At 40.1% G+C, this 16,194-nt stretch overlaps 1 protein-coding gene across 1 annotated transcript in view; it reads left to right on the forward strand.

Annotated features, from left to right (window-relative positions):
- CA10 (carbonic anhydrase 10) overlaps positions 1 to 16,194 on the forward strand; it is a 638,185-nt gene that overhangs the window by 104,347 nt on the left and 517,644 nt on the right. The window contains exon 2 of the mRNA XM_061176004.1: positions 1,298 to 1,372. Within this exon, the coding sequence (XP_061031987.1) occupies positions 1,298 to 1,372 (75 nt within the window). The remainder of the gene's footprint in view (positions 1 to 1,297; positions 1,373 to 16,194) is intronic.

Consider the following 16,194-nt stretch of genomic DNA (forward strand, 5'->3'; position numbering starts at 1 on the left):
GGTTGGAACTGCCACAACAACAAAAAGGAGTATAAAATTGAAATAGGTTTTCCTTACTATCAAAAGAAAGGACTTTGCTATGTGTATTTCCTCATCTGACAGTGATGACAGCATTTATTGTCAACACAATTTTTTTGACTAGACAACTGGATTTTTCCCAGGGGCTGGTTGCACATCAAGTAAGGAAATCCAAATCCATAGGCAAAGAGAAGCAGATAACACAGTGGAAACTAAGGCTGCTTTCTGTTCACCCGTTTGCTCTGAGAAATTCTCAGTCAGCTCTCCACCCACTGGAAATCAGATGTAAACAACAACAAGATGATTATTGAGGATCTGGCTGGGAGACGTTAAAATGGAAATGCAGTACTTCTCTTGGTGCTGTAGCTCAGATAAACTACTGTAGTAGTACAGCAGAACTTTAAATGAGGTGCCTTTTAAATGTGCTGCCCTGTCTTTCCAAATTGCCAAGCAGTAGGTAGCCAGACTGGGAATTTGAAAACATATTATGTAAAATGCCTTTATTTTCTTCAATTCTAGCCTATATTCAGTTCTAGCCTATATTTTGTAACTGATGGGCATCAAGTGGGCCCTGCTTAGGCTGACTGATTTTTGCAGGGTGAATCTGGATCATTCACAATGCATGTTAAAGAAAGCTAATGAAAACTCTACAGTTCCATCATTATAATAGACTTGATTCAGATGGTCTAATTGTCTTGCTGCCTGCTAAAATCTTAAATAATTCCACATCTGAATGGATGGGGTAGCTGAAGAAACAGTGATTGGAGATGAAGAGAGAGCAAAAAGTTTTGCAACTCTCTTGATGGAACAGAGGCTTTCAGTGATACTTTTGTCAGTTGCAATACTCAACTATCCAGGGGCTTCTTTTTCATTCTTCCTTTTAAATGATGTTTCTTGAATTGATGCTTCAGTCAGACTGATAAGTCTTCCTTATATGGATGTGTGTGTGTATGTGTGTGTAGGGAGAGGTAACGAAAAGAGGTGAGGCAGAGCTAGAGATAAGTGACAGGGCAATTCAAATAGGCTTAAATACATACTTACTATTTCTCATCAGTAGAAATATCCTGAGTGGTTTTTATAAAACTTTATGACAGTATATTTACAGGTTAATAATCAATTTGAAAATAATGAGGTGGTAGGCTGCTGTTACATTTTGTAGTATGACTTATGGGTAGAGAAGAATTATTTTATGTATAGTCAGTCTTCTTTCTTGGACAACATGGACACAGTACTTCTCTGCTTTCATCTTAGTCTGTTTTCTCTTTTGTTTTTGCTTTAGCTCAACAGAATTCACCAAAAATCCATGAAGGCTGGTGGGCATACAAGGAGGTGGTCCAGGGAAGCTTTGTCCCAGGTAAATGCACATTTATTACTTTATTTTTAAGAAAATAATTTGAGTGAAATGTAGTATTATTTCCAGAATTTTGCATTTGCTACATGGCATGGAATGTATTGCAAAAAGCATCATAGTCTGACTTATGTGTTAGATGAATCCTCCATCAAGAGAAAGTTTATTAAGTGAGTGGTAATTTAACCAAGACTACGTTTTTCCATCTGAGCTTACATCTTAAGGTCCTTCCATCTACAGGTGGCTGTGTCAGGGAGAGGGCAATGCAAGAGTCGGGGTTGAGGTTCTGTATGCTAAAATTTGGTTGAGAAAGAGCGATTTTTTAATGTTAATGAAACAGGAAGTCTGGAAACTAGCAATGAAGCTTGCTGGGATGCACGCTGTCTCTGATGTGACTTCAGTAGCATTCACGGTCAGGACTTAGCAGATTGGGCCAAATACCAGGTGAAAAATCATAGGTAAAGTGGATGCTTTCAGCATGGGAGGAGAGAACTGAAGACATGTTAAAGCCAGAAACATACCATAACTTTAGTTTTGAGGCCAGGTGGAGTGTCGTTGTCTTCCCCCACTACTCTTATCCTAATTATAGTCCTCAGTCTTCCGCTGTTTCAAGACTGTAGGGAAAGAGGCAAGAGAAAGAGCATGAATGTTAAAGAGAAGGATGGAAGGGAAGGCAGGTGAGATATTTCAAAGTATTTTTAACTGCTTATATGTGAGAGGGTAAGAGATAAAGCTCTCAAAAGGAGTCAATGTGGGGTTCCAACTCAGGCACTGAAAACAGAGGTCAAGTGTCAGTTGAGGTCTTTGTAGTAGTGGCAGGTGGGAAGAGCGGTGCCCTCAGGTCACCTGGTTCATTCTTGGATGCTATGTCTTCTTTTCCTGTTCTTCTGTATAGTTCATTATATCAGCTGTGCAGAGCTAAGCAAGTTGCTAAACTCTGAGCATCACTTTTCTCATTTGTATTGTGGGACATAAATACGTACCTTTGAAGCTTTGCAATAAGAGGAAAGCAGGCATGGTGAGGGAGAGTGAATGACCCAGGGAAAAGCCAGTTGACTGCCGAATAGTTTCATAAATTGGTATTATTAACTTGATAAATTTACTATGGTACATTTATTTCTTGGCCCAGTGGGCATAGAAACTGGGCTTGATTAATTCACCCAGAAATGATCAAGTTTCTAATAATATTCTTATAATAATTTAATTGACACAGATGTGTTCATATGGCATGATATAGACATACGACATTTTATACTTACAGTTGGGGGCATCCCTTTCCAATTGATAGAAGGCTTGTGTATTTTTTTTCTGAGGAATCTTCTTCTCATATTCAAGACATTCCAGAAATTACATTTATAATAATATTTTTATGCTTTGTGATTATTAAATTAGAGCAACAAAGGGCATTCTGCCAGATTATAAACCTTGCTAAACTAGTAATATTCTCCATAGTGACTGAAATGCTCATGGATAATACTGGATACATTCTGGAAAATTTTGCTTTTCTGCCCCACAGTTTTTTGACTTTTTCCTCTCTGTTGACACATTCTTCCTTTACATGTACTTAAGTCCCTATTTTGAGTTTGTTGTTGCTTCTAAGACAACCACAGGAAAGAAGTTTTATCTTTCCTTTATGTGTTGATTTTAAAGAATTTAAGTTTCCCTCATTTCAAGTTTTAAATGAGGTAATATGTATAAAACCATCTATATGGGAACCAGTAAGGTGTGGAGTTATGAGCATGAACTCTGGAGTTGGACAGACCTGGAGCTGAGTCTGGACTCTATGGTTTCCTTCTGGTAGAACTGTCAGCAAGTCGCCTACCAACTCTCATTCCCCCAGGTTCTTCATCTGTTACAATGAAGATAAGGACCAAATGATCCTCACAAAGTTTTGTGAGGATTAAATTACATAATGTAGGTAAAGTGTCTGGTGCATCGTGTGAGTCAGTACCTGTAAGGTTGTTGGCATTACTATCATTATTTTATCATAACAACATAACTGGGTATTTGATACTTCTCTGTTTGAGAAAGGAAGAGAACTGTAAATTGAAAAATGTAATCGTGCAAGTGAGGGTCTCTCATGATGCTAGAACATGGAAGGTGTTTAGTAAATGTTCCTTGAATTTGTAAGCTCAAAGTGTCTCCATACAGTGACCACTGGAGAGGAAACTTCATCATTCTCTAGATTTAACAGTCCCAAAATTCTTTGGCTTCTTGGTAAAGAAGACTGGTATCTGATGATCTCACTTCCTAAACTTTTGGGAATTTCAAATCTCTTTAAAAAGATAAGAGTCATGAGAATTTGTGAATTAAGTAATTGGACCTTAGGCTCTAACATCTGACAGACTCCAGATGACCCACTTTATCTGAATTGGTGCTTAGGCCAATGGTCCCTTTTTCTCTCATTATCATTACTGACTATAAGGTTAAGAATGTTCTTTACTTTGCCCTGGGATTTTTTCAGATTATTGATGTGTAAAAGAGAAGAGAATCTCTTATGACTAGATTATTTGGACAAGTTTTATTGTCCCATGAGCTTTTACTAGAGTGTCCAGAAATAATTATCAGTTGACATAATAGTTGTGAATCTGTTACCTTAACAAAACTTGTAGTAGATAAAAAATACATGATTTCTACAGCAATCGCAAACACAAGGTTGATTTAGCATCAGAATAGCCCACTTTGGTCAGTTCAATGGTACTTAAGGAGTAGCCACCTGATACTGAGCACATGTGTGGGACTGTTGATAAAGAGCTAACTGATACATAGTTCTTATACAAGGATAAACTCACAGCCTAAAGAGGAAATAAAGCCATAACCCCCTGACTTAGTATAAGGGCTCTAATAGGGTTTATAAGACATATAAAGGAGGCCATAAAGCATTGGGATTCAGCCTGCCTGGTGTTTAACAGATTTTGTTGTTTACTTGCTTAAATCTGTATCTTCATCCAGCATCACCCATAACCACCATCTGTCTTACAGACAGAGCACCAATTTTATTTGGGTGTTTACCTCCACATAGTCATGTGCTCAGAGAAGGAGACCTTCCCAGCCCCAGAAGGTTACTCTTGGCTAATATCTACACCATGGTGATTTCAGCCTCTGTTTTTGACAGTGATTGATTTAGACGTCATGATGGCTACTTTTATGTGTCAACTTGGCTGACCCACAGTACCCAGATATTTGATCAAACATTATTCTAGATGTTTCTGTGAAGATATTTTTTAAATGAGATTAGCATTTATACTGGTAGACTCTGAGTAAAGCAGATTACTCTCCATAATGTCGGTGGGCCTCATCCAATCAGTTGTGGGCCTTAAGAGAAAAAGGCTGAGGGAACTTGTGTGTCCAGAAGTTTTCAGCCTTCAGCTGCAACATCAACTGGGCCTCCAGGCTGCTGGCCTACCTTGAAAATTTCAGATTTGTCAGTCTCCATAATCATGTGAGCCAATTCCTTAAAATAAATTTCTCTCTCTGTAGACCAACACACACACACCCACACACATTCTATTGGTTCTGTTTCTCTGGAACACCCTGACTAATACACTAACACAGATATGAAAATATGATGAATAGTTCTCTCCATCGTTTGTGAGGGGAGTCCACTGAAAAAACTTGGGAACAAAAGCCACACTAAAGATGGCAGAACAGAAAGTTGGAAAGAACCAATATCTTTTATGGGCCACTTGAGTATTGAATTAACCATGGAACTGCCTCAGCATTTTTTTTCTTGAGATAAAAAAACACCTTGTTGTTGGAGCCACTTTGAGTCAGGCTTTCTGTTACTTGCAACCCAAAGAATTCTTCAAGAGTCATATTTCTCAGTACAGAGGAGAAGGAAGGAAGGAAGTCTTGGGTCTTGACAATCTTCAGGATTATCCAAAGTGGATAAGGAGAAGAATGTGAGGATTATCAGGATAAACAACACTGGCAAAGAGGAGTGAAAATTCACTGTGGGTTTGGGGAGTGCTGGGTACCTCTGAGTCTCTAAAAGGCAGGGTACACAATAAGATGTGATGAATGAGGAGACCAGCAAGATCATCAGGGGCCATGTTGTTAAATTCTTTGTGTTCCATGTTCAAGAGCTTAGACATAGTTTTTGTTTCGTTTTGTTTTCTTTTTTAAATAGAGGGATTATAAGACATTTTTAAGCTCTGGAGTGACACAATCAAATGTAAATTTTAAAAAGCCAGCTATGAGCCAAATGGCCATGGGCATGACAAAATTACACATATTTACAGTGCAACTATTGATGAAAAAGACCAGAAGACTAGCATAAAAGATATACAACTAAAGATGTAAAGAAGGAACCACAACAAGACAGGTAGAAGGGGCAGAGAAGCAGTATAGTCGAGACCCATACACCCAGGTGAGCCATCCACAAATGGGAGGATAATTATAGTTGCAAGGAGCATGGGATCCAAGCCCCACACTGGGCTCCCCAGCCTGGGGGTTCTGCACCATGAAGATGAGCCCCCAGAATGTTTGGCTTTGAAAGCCATCAGGGCTTACTTTCGGGAGAGTCAGAGGGCTGTGGGAAATAGAGACTCCACTCTTAAAAGGCCCACACAAAATCTCACACACTCCAGGACCCAGGAAAGAAGAAGTAATTTGAAAGGATTCTGGGTCAGACCCACTTGGTGATCTTGGAGAGTCTCCTGGAGAGACAGAGGGTAACTGGAGCTCACTCTGGGAATATAGACACTGGTGGCAGTCATTTTGGGGATCTCGTTCTATCACAGTTACACTGATTCTGGCAAGCACTATTTTGGAGTCCTCTCTGTAGCTTATTAGTGCTGGCACTGGCCTCACCCACCAACAGGGTGGCTGCCTTAAAACCCCCTGAGCCCACAGCCATTCCAGAACCCAGCCTTTACACCAGAGGGCCCAGGACCCAGCATAATTAGCTCCGGGACCAGCCTCACCAACCAGTGGACAAGCAACAACTCTGAGACCCCCTGGGCCCTGCAGCCAGAGACCCTGGGACCTGGATCCACCCACTAGCCCCAGGAACTGCTGGAGCTTTGAAACCAGCCACTCTGTGACCCAGCCCTGCCCACCAGTGACTGGTAGCCTCATCACAAGGCAGGGCTGGCAACCAACACACTTAGGCCATATAGGGGCACACTAGAGTATATAGCTCTGTTGACCAGAGGTGAGTGTGCTGCTGGGATACCTAGGACATCTCCCACAAAAAAGCCACTTCTCCACAATTGAGAAATGTAAATAACCTTCCAAATGCATAGAAATAAAAAGAGCAAATTAAGAAAAATTAGGCAACAGAGGAATATGTTCCAAATGAAAGAACAAAATAAAACCACAGAAAAACTAAGTGAAGTGGAGATAAACAATCTACCTAATAAAGAGTTCAAAGTAATGATCATGAAGATGTTCAAAGAACTTGAGAGAAGATTGGATAAACAGAGTGAGAAGTTAAACATTTTAACAAAGAGTTAAAAAGTGTAAAGAAGAACCAGACAGAGCTGAAACATACAATACCTGAAGTAAAAAGTACACTAGAAGGAACCAACAGTAGATTAGATGATACAGAGGAACAATTCAGTGCATTGGAAGACAGAGAAGTGGAAATCACTGAAGCTGAACAAAAAGAGAAAAAAGAATAAAAAGAAATGAGGTCAATTTAAAAGACCTTGGAAACAACATCAAGTGTACTGACATTCACATTATAGGAATCTCAGAAGGAAAAGAGAGAGAGAAAGGGACAGAGAACATATTTGAAGACATAAGAGCTGAAAATTTCCCTAACCTGGGAAAGGAAACAGACATCAAGGTCCAGGAAGCACAGAGAGTCCCAAACAAGATCAACTCAAAGGGGACTACATCAAGACACATTGTAATTAAAATGGCAAAAATTAAAGATAAAGAGAGAATAATAAAAGTGGCAAGGGAAAAGCAACAAGTTACATACAAGGGAATACCCATAAGGCTATCAGCTGACTTTTCTGCAGGTCAGAAGGGAGCGGCACAATATATTTAAAGTGATGAAAGGAAACCTACAACCAGGATGGTGGAGCAGGGGTGGGGCAGACGGATGAGCACATATATGTCTGAAGGAAAAGCAGTGGATGGAAGCTTCTGCGGTATGTAAAGCATTCTGTGAGTTAGATTCTGGAGGCACTGGAATGAGTTGTTTTAAACATATACTTAGTGTGAGGTTACTGTTAGCTGTGCTGTTTACAGGGTAAACAAAGAACAAAGTAGCCAACCCCAGACTTCTGCCTGGTGCAAAGTCTTGCATCTGAAATGTCTACTAATACTCTCATTGGTAAAGGCAAATATATGGTAAATGTAGTAAATAATGATTTTCTACATTATATAGGCATAATGATCAAGGGATCACTCCAAGAAGAAGATGAAACAATTAGAAATATATATGGTTCCAACATAGAAGCGTCTAAATACATAAAGCAAATATTAACAGACATAAAGTGAGAAATTGGCAGTAACACAATAATATTGGGGACTTTAACACTTGACTTACATCAATGGACAGACCATCGAGATAGAAAATCATTAGGGAAACACTGACCTTAAATGACACATTAGACCAAATGAACTTAGTAGATGTGTATAGAACATTCCATCCAAAGCAGCAGAATACACATTCTTTTCAAGTGCACATGGAACAGTCTCCAGGATAGATCACATGCTGGGTGACAAAATAAGTTTAAGTAAATTCAAGAAAATTGAAATCATGTCAAACATTTTTTTGGATCACAATAATGTGAGACTAGAAATCAACTGCAAGGGAAAAGCAACAAATAGCATACAAGGGAAACCCCATAAGGTTAACAGCTGACCATTCAGCAGAAAATCTGAAAGCCAGAAGGGAGTGGCAGGACATATTTAAAGTGATGAAAGGGAAAAGCCTACAACCAAGTTTACTCTACCCAGAAGGATCACATTCAGATTTAACAGAGAAATTAAAACCTTTACAGAGAAGCAAAAGCTAAGAGAATTCAGCACCACCAAACCAGCTCTACAACAAATTCTAAAGGAACTTTACTAGGTCTGGTGGGATTTTGCCTTGCTCCTTCATCTGCTGTGTGTTTCTCTGTCTTCTCCTTTTAATTAACTTTCTGTGTTTGGGGTCTCCTTTTTGCAGGCTGTAGGTTCGTAGTTTCCGTTGTTTTTGGTGTCTGTCCCCAGTGGCTAAGGTTGGTCCAGTGGGTTGTGTAGGCTTCCTGGTGGAGGGGACTAGTGCCTGTGTTCTGGTGGATGAGGCTGGATCTTGTCTTTCTGGTGGGCAGGTCCACATCTGGTGGTGTGTTTTGGAGTGTCTGTGCTCTTACTATGATTTTAGGCAGCCTTTCTGCTAATGGATGGGGTTGTGTTCCTGTCTTGCTAGTTGTTTGGCATAGGGTATCCTGCACTGTGGCTTGCTGGGCGTTGAGTGGAGCTGGGTCTTGGTGTTGAGATGGAGATCTCTGGGAGATTTTCACCATTGGTATTACGTGGAGCTGGGAGGTTTCTTGTGGACCAGTGTCCTGAACTTGGCTCTTCCACCTCAGTGGCAGAGCCCTGATGCCTGGCTGGAGCACCAAGAGCCTGTCCTCCACACAGCTCAGAATAAAAGGGAGAAAAAAAAGAAAGAGGAAGATAAAATAAAATAAAATAAAGTAAAATAAAATAAAATAGTTTTTTAAAAAATTAATTAATTAATTAATTTATTTATTTATGGCTGTGTTGGGTCTTCGTTTCTGTGCGAGGGCTTTCTCTAGTTGCAGCAAGTGGAGGCCACCCATCATCGCGGTGGGTGGGCCTTTCACTATCACGGCCTCTCTTGTTGTGGAGCACAGGCTCCAGATGTGCAGGCTCAGTAATTGTGGCTCACGGGCCTAGTTGCTCTGCAGTATGTGGGATCCTCCCAGACCAGGGCTCAAACCTGTGTCCCCTGCATTGGCAGGCAGACTCTCCACCACTGCGCCACCAGGGAAGCCCCAATAAAGTTTTTAAAATAAAAAATAATTATTAAGAAAAAAAATTCTTTTTAAGTAATAAAAAAAAAAAACAACAACAACAAAAAAAAAACGAAGACAGAACCCTAGGACAAATGGTAAAAGCTAAGCTATACAGACAAAATCACACACAGAAGCATATACATACACACTCAGAAAAAGAGAAAAAGGGAAAAATATATATATATCATTGCTCCTAAAGTCCACCTCCTCAATTTGGGATGATTTGTTGTCTATTCAGGTATTCCACAGATGCAGGGTACATCAAGTTGATTGTGGAGATTTAATCCTCTGCTCCTGAGGCTGCTGGGAGAAATTTCCCTTTCTCTTGTTTGTTCGCACAGCTCCCAGGGTTCAGCTTTGGATTTGGACCCGCCTCTGCATGTAGGTCGCCTGAGGGCATCTGTTCCTTGCTCACACAGGACGGGGTTAAAGGATGAGCTGATTCGGGGGCTCTGGCTTACTCAGGCTGGGGGGAGAGAGGGGTACGGATGCGGGGTGAGCCTTCGGCGGCAGAGGCTGGTGTAATGTTGCACCAGCCTGAGGTGTGCCGTGCGTTCTCCTGGGGAAGTTGTCCCGTGGATCACGGGACCCTGGCATTGGCGGGCTGCACAGGCTCCCAGGAGGGGAGGTGTGGATAGTGACCTGTGCTTTCTCACAGGCTTCTTGGTGGCTACAGCAGCAGCCTTAGCGTCTCATGCCCGTCTCTGGGGTCTGTGCTGATAGCTGCTGCTCACGCCCATCTCTGGAGCTCCTTTAAGCGGCGCTCTTAATCCCCTCTCCTCGCACACCAGGAAACAAAGAGGCAAGAAAAAGTCTCTTTTATCTTCGGTAACTCCAGACTTTTCCCCAGACTCCCTCCCGGCTAGGTGTGGTGCACCAGCCCCCTTCAGGTTGTGTTCACGCAGCCAACCCCAGTCCTCTCCCTGGGATCTGACCTGCGAAGCCCAAGGCTCAGTTCCCAGCCCCCACCTGCCCTGGCTGGTGAGCAGACAAGCCTCTCAGTCTGGTGAGTGCTGGTCAGCACCGATCCCCTGTGCAGCAATCTCTCCGCTTTGCCCTCTGCACCCCCCTTGCTGCGTTCTCCTCCGTGGCTCTGAAGCTCCACCCCTCCGCCACTGGCAGTCTCTGCCCGCGAAGTGGCTTCCTAGTGTTTGGAATCCTTTCTTCCTTCATAGTTCCCTTCCACTGGTGCAGGTCCCGTCCCTATTCTTTTGTGTCTGTTTTTTCTTTCTTCTTTTGCCCTACCCAGGTACGTGGGGGAGTTTCTTGCCTTTTGGGGCAGCTGAGGTCTTCTGCCAGTGTTTAGTAGGTGTTCTGTGGGAGTTATTCCACATGTAGATGTATTTCTGATGTATTTGTGGGGAAGAAGGTGATCTCCGTGTCTTACTCTTCCACCATCTTGAAGCTCCTTCCTACCATACTGTTTTGATTACTGTAGCTTTGTAGTATAGTCTGAAGTCAGGGACCCTGATTCTTCCAGCCCCGTTTTCCTTTCTCAAGATTACTTCGGCTCTTAAGGGTCTTTTGTGTTTCCATACAAATTGTGAAAGTTTTTGTTTTACTTCTGTGAAAAATGCGATTGGTAGTTTGATAGGGATTGCATTGAATCTGTAGATTGCTTTGGGTTGTATAGTCATTTTCACAATGTTGATTATTCCAATCCAAGAACATGGTATAACTCTCCATCTGTTTGTATCATCTTTAATTTCTTTGATCAGTGTCTTATAGTTTTCTGCATACAGGTCTTTGCCTCCTTAGGTAGGTTTATTCCTAGGTATTTTATTCTTTCTGTTGTAGTGTTAAATGGAAGGTTTTCCTTAATTTCTTTTTCAGATTTTTCTTCATTAGAGTATAGGAATACAAGAGATTTCTGTGCATTAATTTTGTATCCTGCTGCTTTACCAAATTCATTGATTAGCTCTAGTAGTTTTCTGGTAGCATCTTTAGGATTCTCTATGAATACTATCATGTCATCTGCAAACAGTGACAGTTTTACATATCCTTTTCTGATTTGGATTCCTTTTATTTCTTTTTCGTCTCTGATTGCTGTGGCTAAAACTTCCAAAACTATGTTGAATAATAGTGGTGAGAGTGAGCAGTCTTGTCTTGTTCCTGATCCTAGTGGAAATGGTTTCAGTTTTTCACCGTTGAGGAAGATGTTGGCTGTGGGTTTGTCATATATGGCCTTTATTATGTTGAGGTATGTTCCCTCTATGCCTACTTTCTGGAGGATTTTTATGATAAATGAGTGTTGAATTTTGTCAAAAGCTTTTTCTGCATTTATTGAGATTATCATATGGTTTTTCTCCTTCTATTTGTTACTACCGTTTATCACATTGATTGATTTGCGTATATTGAAGAATCCTTGCATTCCTGGCATAAACCCCACTTGATCATGGTGTATGATCCTTTTAATGTGCTGGTGGATTTTATTTGCTAGTATTTTGTTGATGATTTTGGCATCTATCAGTGACATTTGCAATATCAGTGATATTGACCTGTAGTTTTCTTTTTTTGTGGCATCTTTATGTGGTTTTGGTATCAGGGTGATGGTGGCCTCGTAGAATGAGTTGGGGAGTGTTCCTCCCTCTGCAATATTTTGGAAGAGTTTGAGAAGGATAGGTGTTAGCTCGTCTCTAAATGTTTGGTAGAATTCACCTGTGAAGCCATCTGGTCCTGGGCTTTTGTGTGTTGGAAGATTTTTAATCACAGTTTCAATTTCAGTGCTTGTGATTGGTCTGTTCATATTTTCTATTTCTTCCTGGTTCAGTCTCGGCAGGTTGTGCATTTCTATGAATTTGTCCATTTCTTCCAGGTTGTCCATTTTATTGGCATATAGTTGCTTGTAGTAATCTCTCATGTTCCTTTGTATTTCTGCAGTGTCAGTTGTTACTTCTCCTTTTCCATTTCTTTTTTTTTTTTTTTAAACATCTTTATTGAAGTATAATTGCTTTACAATGGTGTGCTAGCTTCTGCTTTACAACAAAGTGAATCAGTTACACATATACATATGTTGCCATATCTCTTCCCTCTTGCATCTCCCTCCCTCCCACCCTCCCTATCCCACCCCTCTAGGTGGTCACAAAGCACCGAGCTGATCTCCCTGTGCTATGCGGCTGCTTCCCACTAGTTATCTATTTTACATTTGGTAGTGTATATATGTCCATGACACTCTCTCACCCTGTCACATCTCACCCCTCCCCCTCCCCATATCCTCAAGTCCATTCTCTAGTAGGTCTGTGTCTTTATTCCCATCTTGCCACTAGGTTCTTCATGACCTCTTTTTTTTTTTTTTTTTTCCCTTAGATTCCATATATATGTGTTAGCATACTGTATTTGTTTTTCTCTTTCTGACTTACTTCACTCTGTATGACAGACTCTAACTCCATCCACCTCACTACAAACACCTCCATTTCATTTCTTTTTATGGCTGAGTAATATTCCATTGTATATATGTGCCACATCTTCTTTATCCATTCATCCGATGATGGACACCTAGGTTGCTTCCATGTCCTGGCTATTGTAAACAGAGCTGCAATGAATATTTTGGTACATGACTCTTTCTGAATTATGGTTTTCTCAGGGTATATGCCCAGTAGTGGGATTGCTGGGTCATATGGTAGTTCTATTTTTAGTTTTTTAAGGAACCTCCATACTGTTCTCCATAGTGGCTGTATCAATTTACATTCCCACCAACAGTGCAAGAGTGTTCCCTTTTCTCCACACCCTCTCCAGCATTTATTGTTTCTAGATTTTTTGATGATGGCCATTCTGACCGGTGTGAGATGATACCTCATTGTAGTTTTGATTTGCATTTCTCTAATGATTAATGATGTTGAGCATTCTTTCATGTGTCTGTTGGCAATCTGTATCTCTTCTTTGGAGAAATGTCTATTTAGGTCTTCTGCCCATTTTTGGATTGGGTTGTTTGTTTTTTTGTTATTGAGCTGCATGAGCTGCTTGTAAATCTTGGAGATTAATCCTTTGTCCGTTGCTTCATTTGCAAATATTTTCTCCCATTCTGAGGGTTGTCTTTTGGTCTTGTTTATGGTTTCCTTTGCTGTGCAAAAGCTTTTAAGTTTCATTAGGTCCCATTTGTTTATTTGTGTTTTTATTTCCATTTCTCTAGGACCTGGGTCAAAAAGGATCTTGCTGTGACTTATGTCATACAGTGTTCTGCCTATGTTTTCCTCTAAGAGTTTGATAGTGTCTGGCCTTACACTTAGGTCTTTAATCCATTTTGAGTTTATTTTTGTGTATGGTGTTAGGGAGTGTTCTAATTTCATACTTTTACATGTACCTGTCCAATTTTCCCAGCACCACTTATTGAAGAGGCTGTCTTTTCTCCACTGTATATGCTTGCCTCCTTTATCAAAGATAAGGTGACCATATGTGCGTGGGCTTATCTCTGGGCTTTCTATCCTGTTCCATTGATCTATATTTCTGTTTTTGTGCCAGTACCAAACTGTCTTGATTACTGTAGCTTTGCAATATAGTCTGAAGTCAGGGAGCCTGATTCCTCCAGCTCCATTTTTCGTTCTCAAGATTGCTTTGGCTATTCGGGGTCTTTTGTGTTTCCATACAAATTGTGAAATTTTTTGTTCTAGTTCTGTGAAAAATGCCAGTGGTAGTTTGATAGGGATTGCATTGAATCTGTAGATTGCTTTGGGTAGCAGAGTCATTTTCACAATGTTGATTCTTCCAATCCAAGAACATGGTATATCTCTCCATCTATTTGTATCATCTTTAATTTCTTTCATCAGTGTCCTATAATTTTCTGCATACAGGTCTTTTGTCTCCTTAGGTAGGTTTATTCCTAGGTATTTTATTCTTTTTGTTGCAATGGTAAACGGGAGTGTTTTCTTAATTTCACTTTCAGATTGTTCATCATTAGTATACAGGAATGCAAGAGATTTCTGTGCATTAATTTTGTATCCTGCTACTTTACCAAATTCATTGATTAGCTCTAGTAGTTTTCTGGTAGCATCTTTTGGATTCTCTATGTATAGTATCATGTCATCTGCAAACAGTGACAGCTTTACTTCTTCTTTTCCGATTTGGATTCCTTTTATTTCTTTTTCGTCTCTGATTGCTGTGGCTAACACTTCCAAAACTATGTTGAATAATAGTGGTGAGAGTGGGCAACCTTGTCTTGTTCCTGATCTTAGTGGAAATGGTTTCAGTTTTTCACCATTGAGGACAATGTTGGCTGTGGGTTTGTCATATACGGCCTTTATTATGTTGAGGAAAGTTCCCTCTATGCCTACTTTCTGCAGGACTTTTATCATAAATGGGTGTTGAATTTTGTCGAAAGCTTTCTCTGCATCTATTGAGATGATCATATGGTTTTTCTCCTTCAATTTGTTAATATGATGTATCACGTTGATTGATTTGCGTATATTGAAGAATCCTTGCATTCCTGGAATAAACCCCACTTGATCATGGTGTATGATCCTTTTAATGTGCTGTTGGATTCTGTTTGCTAGTATTTTGTTGAGGATTTTTGCATCTATGTTCATCAGTGATATTGGCCTGTAGTTTTCTTTCTTTGTGACATCTTTGCCTGGTTTTGGTATCAGGGTGATGGTGGCCTCGTAGAATGAGTTGGGGAGTGTTCCTCCCTCTGCAATATTTTGGAAGAGTTTGAGAAGGATAGGTGTTAGCTCTTCTCTAAATGTTTGATAGGATTCGCCTGTGAAGCCATCTGGTCCTGGGCTTTTGTGTGTTGGAAGATTTTTAATCACAGTTTCAATTTCAGTGCTTGTGATTGGTCTGTTCATATTTTCTATTTCTTCCTGGTTCAGTCTCGGCAGGTTGTGCATTTCTAAGAATCTGTCCATTTCTTCCAGGTTGTCCATTTTATTAGCATAGAGTTGCTTGTAGTAATCTCTTATGATCGTTTGTATTTCTGCAGTGTCAGTGGTTACTTCTCCTTTTTCATTTCTAATTCTATTAATTTGAGTCTTCTCCTTTTTTCTCCTGATGAGTCTGGCTAATGGTTTATCAATTTTGTTTATCTTCTCAAAGAACCAGCTTTTAGTTTCATTGATTTTTGCTATTGTTTCCTTCATTTCTTTTTCATTTATTTCTGATCTGATCTTTATGATTTCTTTCCTTCTGCTAGCTTTGGGGTTTTTTTGTTCTTCTTTCTCTAATTGCTTTAGGTGCAAGGTTAGGTTGTTTATTCGAGATGTTTCCTGTTTTTTGATGTAGGCTTGTATTGCTATAAACTTCCCTCTTAGAACTGCTTTTGCTGCATCCCATAGGTTTTGGATCGTCGTGTCTCCATTGTCATTTGTTTCTAGGTATTTTTTGATTTCCCCTTTGATTTCTTCAGTGATCACTTCGTTATTAAGTAGTGTATTGTGTAGCCTCCATGTGTTTGTATTTTTTACAGATCTTTTCCTGTAATTGATATCTAGTCTCATAGCGTTGTGGTCGGAAAAGATACTTGATACGATTTCAATTTTGTTAAATTTACCAAGGCTTGATTTGTGACCCAAGATATGATCTATCCTGGAGAATGTTCCATGAGCACTTGAGAAAAATGTGTATTCTGTTGTTTTTGGGTGGAATGTCCTATAAATATCAATTAAGTCCATCTTGTTTAATGTATCATTTAAAGCTTGTGTTTCCTTATTTATTTTCATTTTGGATGATCTGTCCATTGGTGAAAGTGGGGTGTTAAAGTCCCCTACTATGATTGTGTTACTGTCGATTTCCCCTTTTATGGCTGTTAGTATTTGCCTTATGTATTGAGGTGCTCCTATGTTGGGTGCATAAATATTTACAATTGTTATACCTTCCTCTTGGATCGATCCCTTGATCATTATATAGTGTCCGTCT

This window comes from Eubalaena glacialis, chromosome 19 (genome assembly GCF_028564815.1).
Source record: "Eubalaena glacialis isolate mEubGla1 chromosome 19, mEubGla1.1.hap2.+ XY, whole genome shotgun sequence".
Lineage (NCBI taxonomy): Eukaryota > Metazoa > Chordata > Mammalia > Artiodactyla > Balaenidae > Eubalaena > Eubalaena glacialis.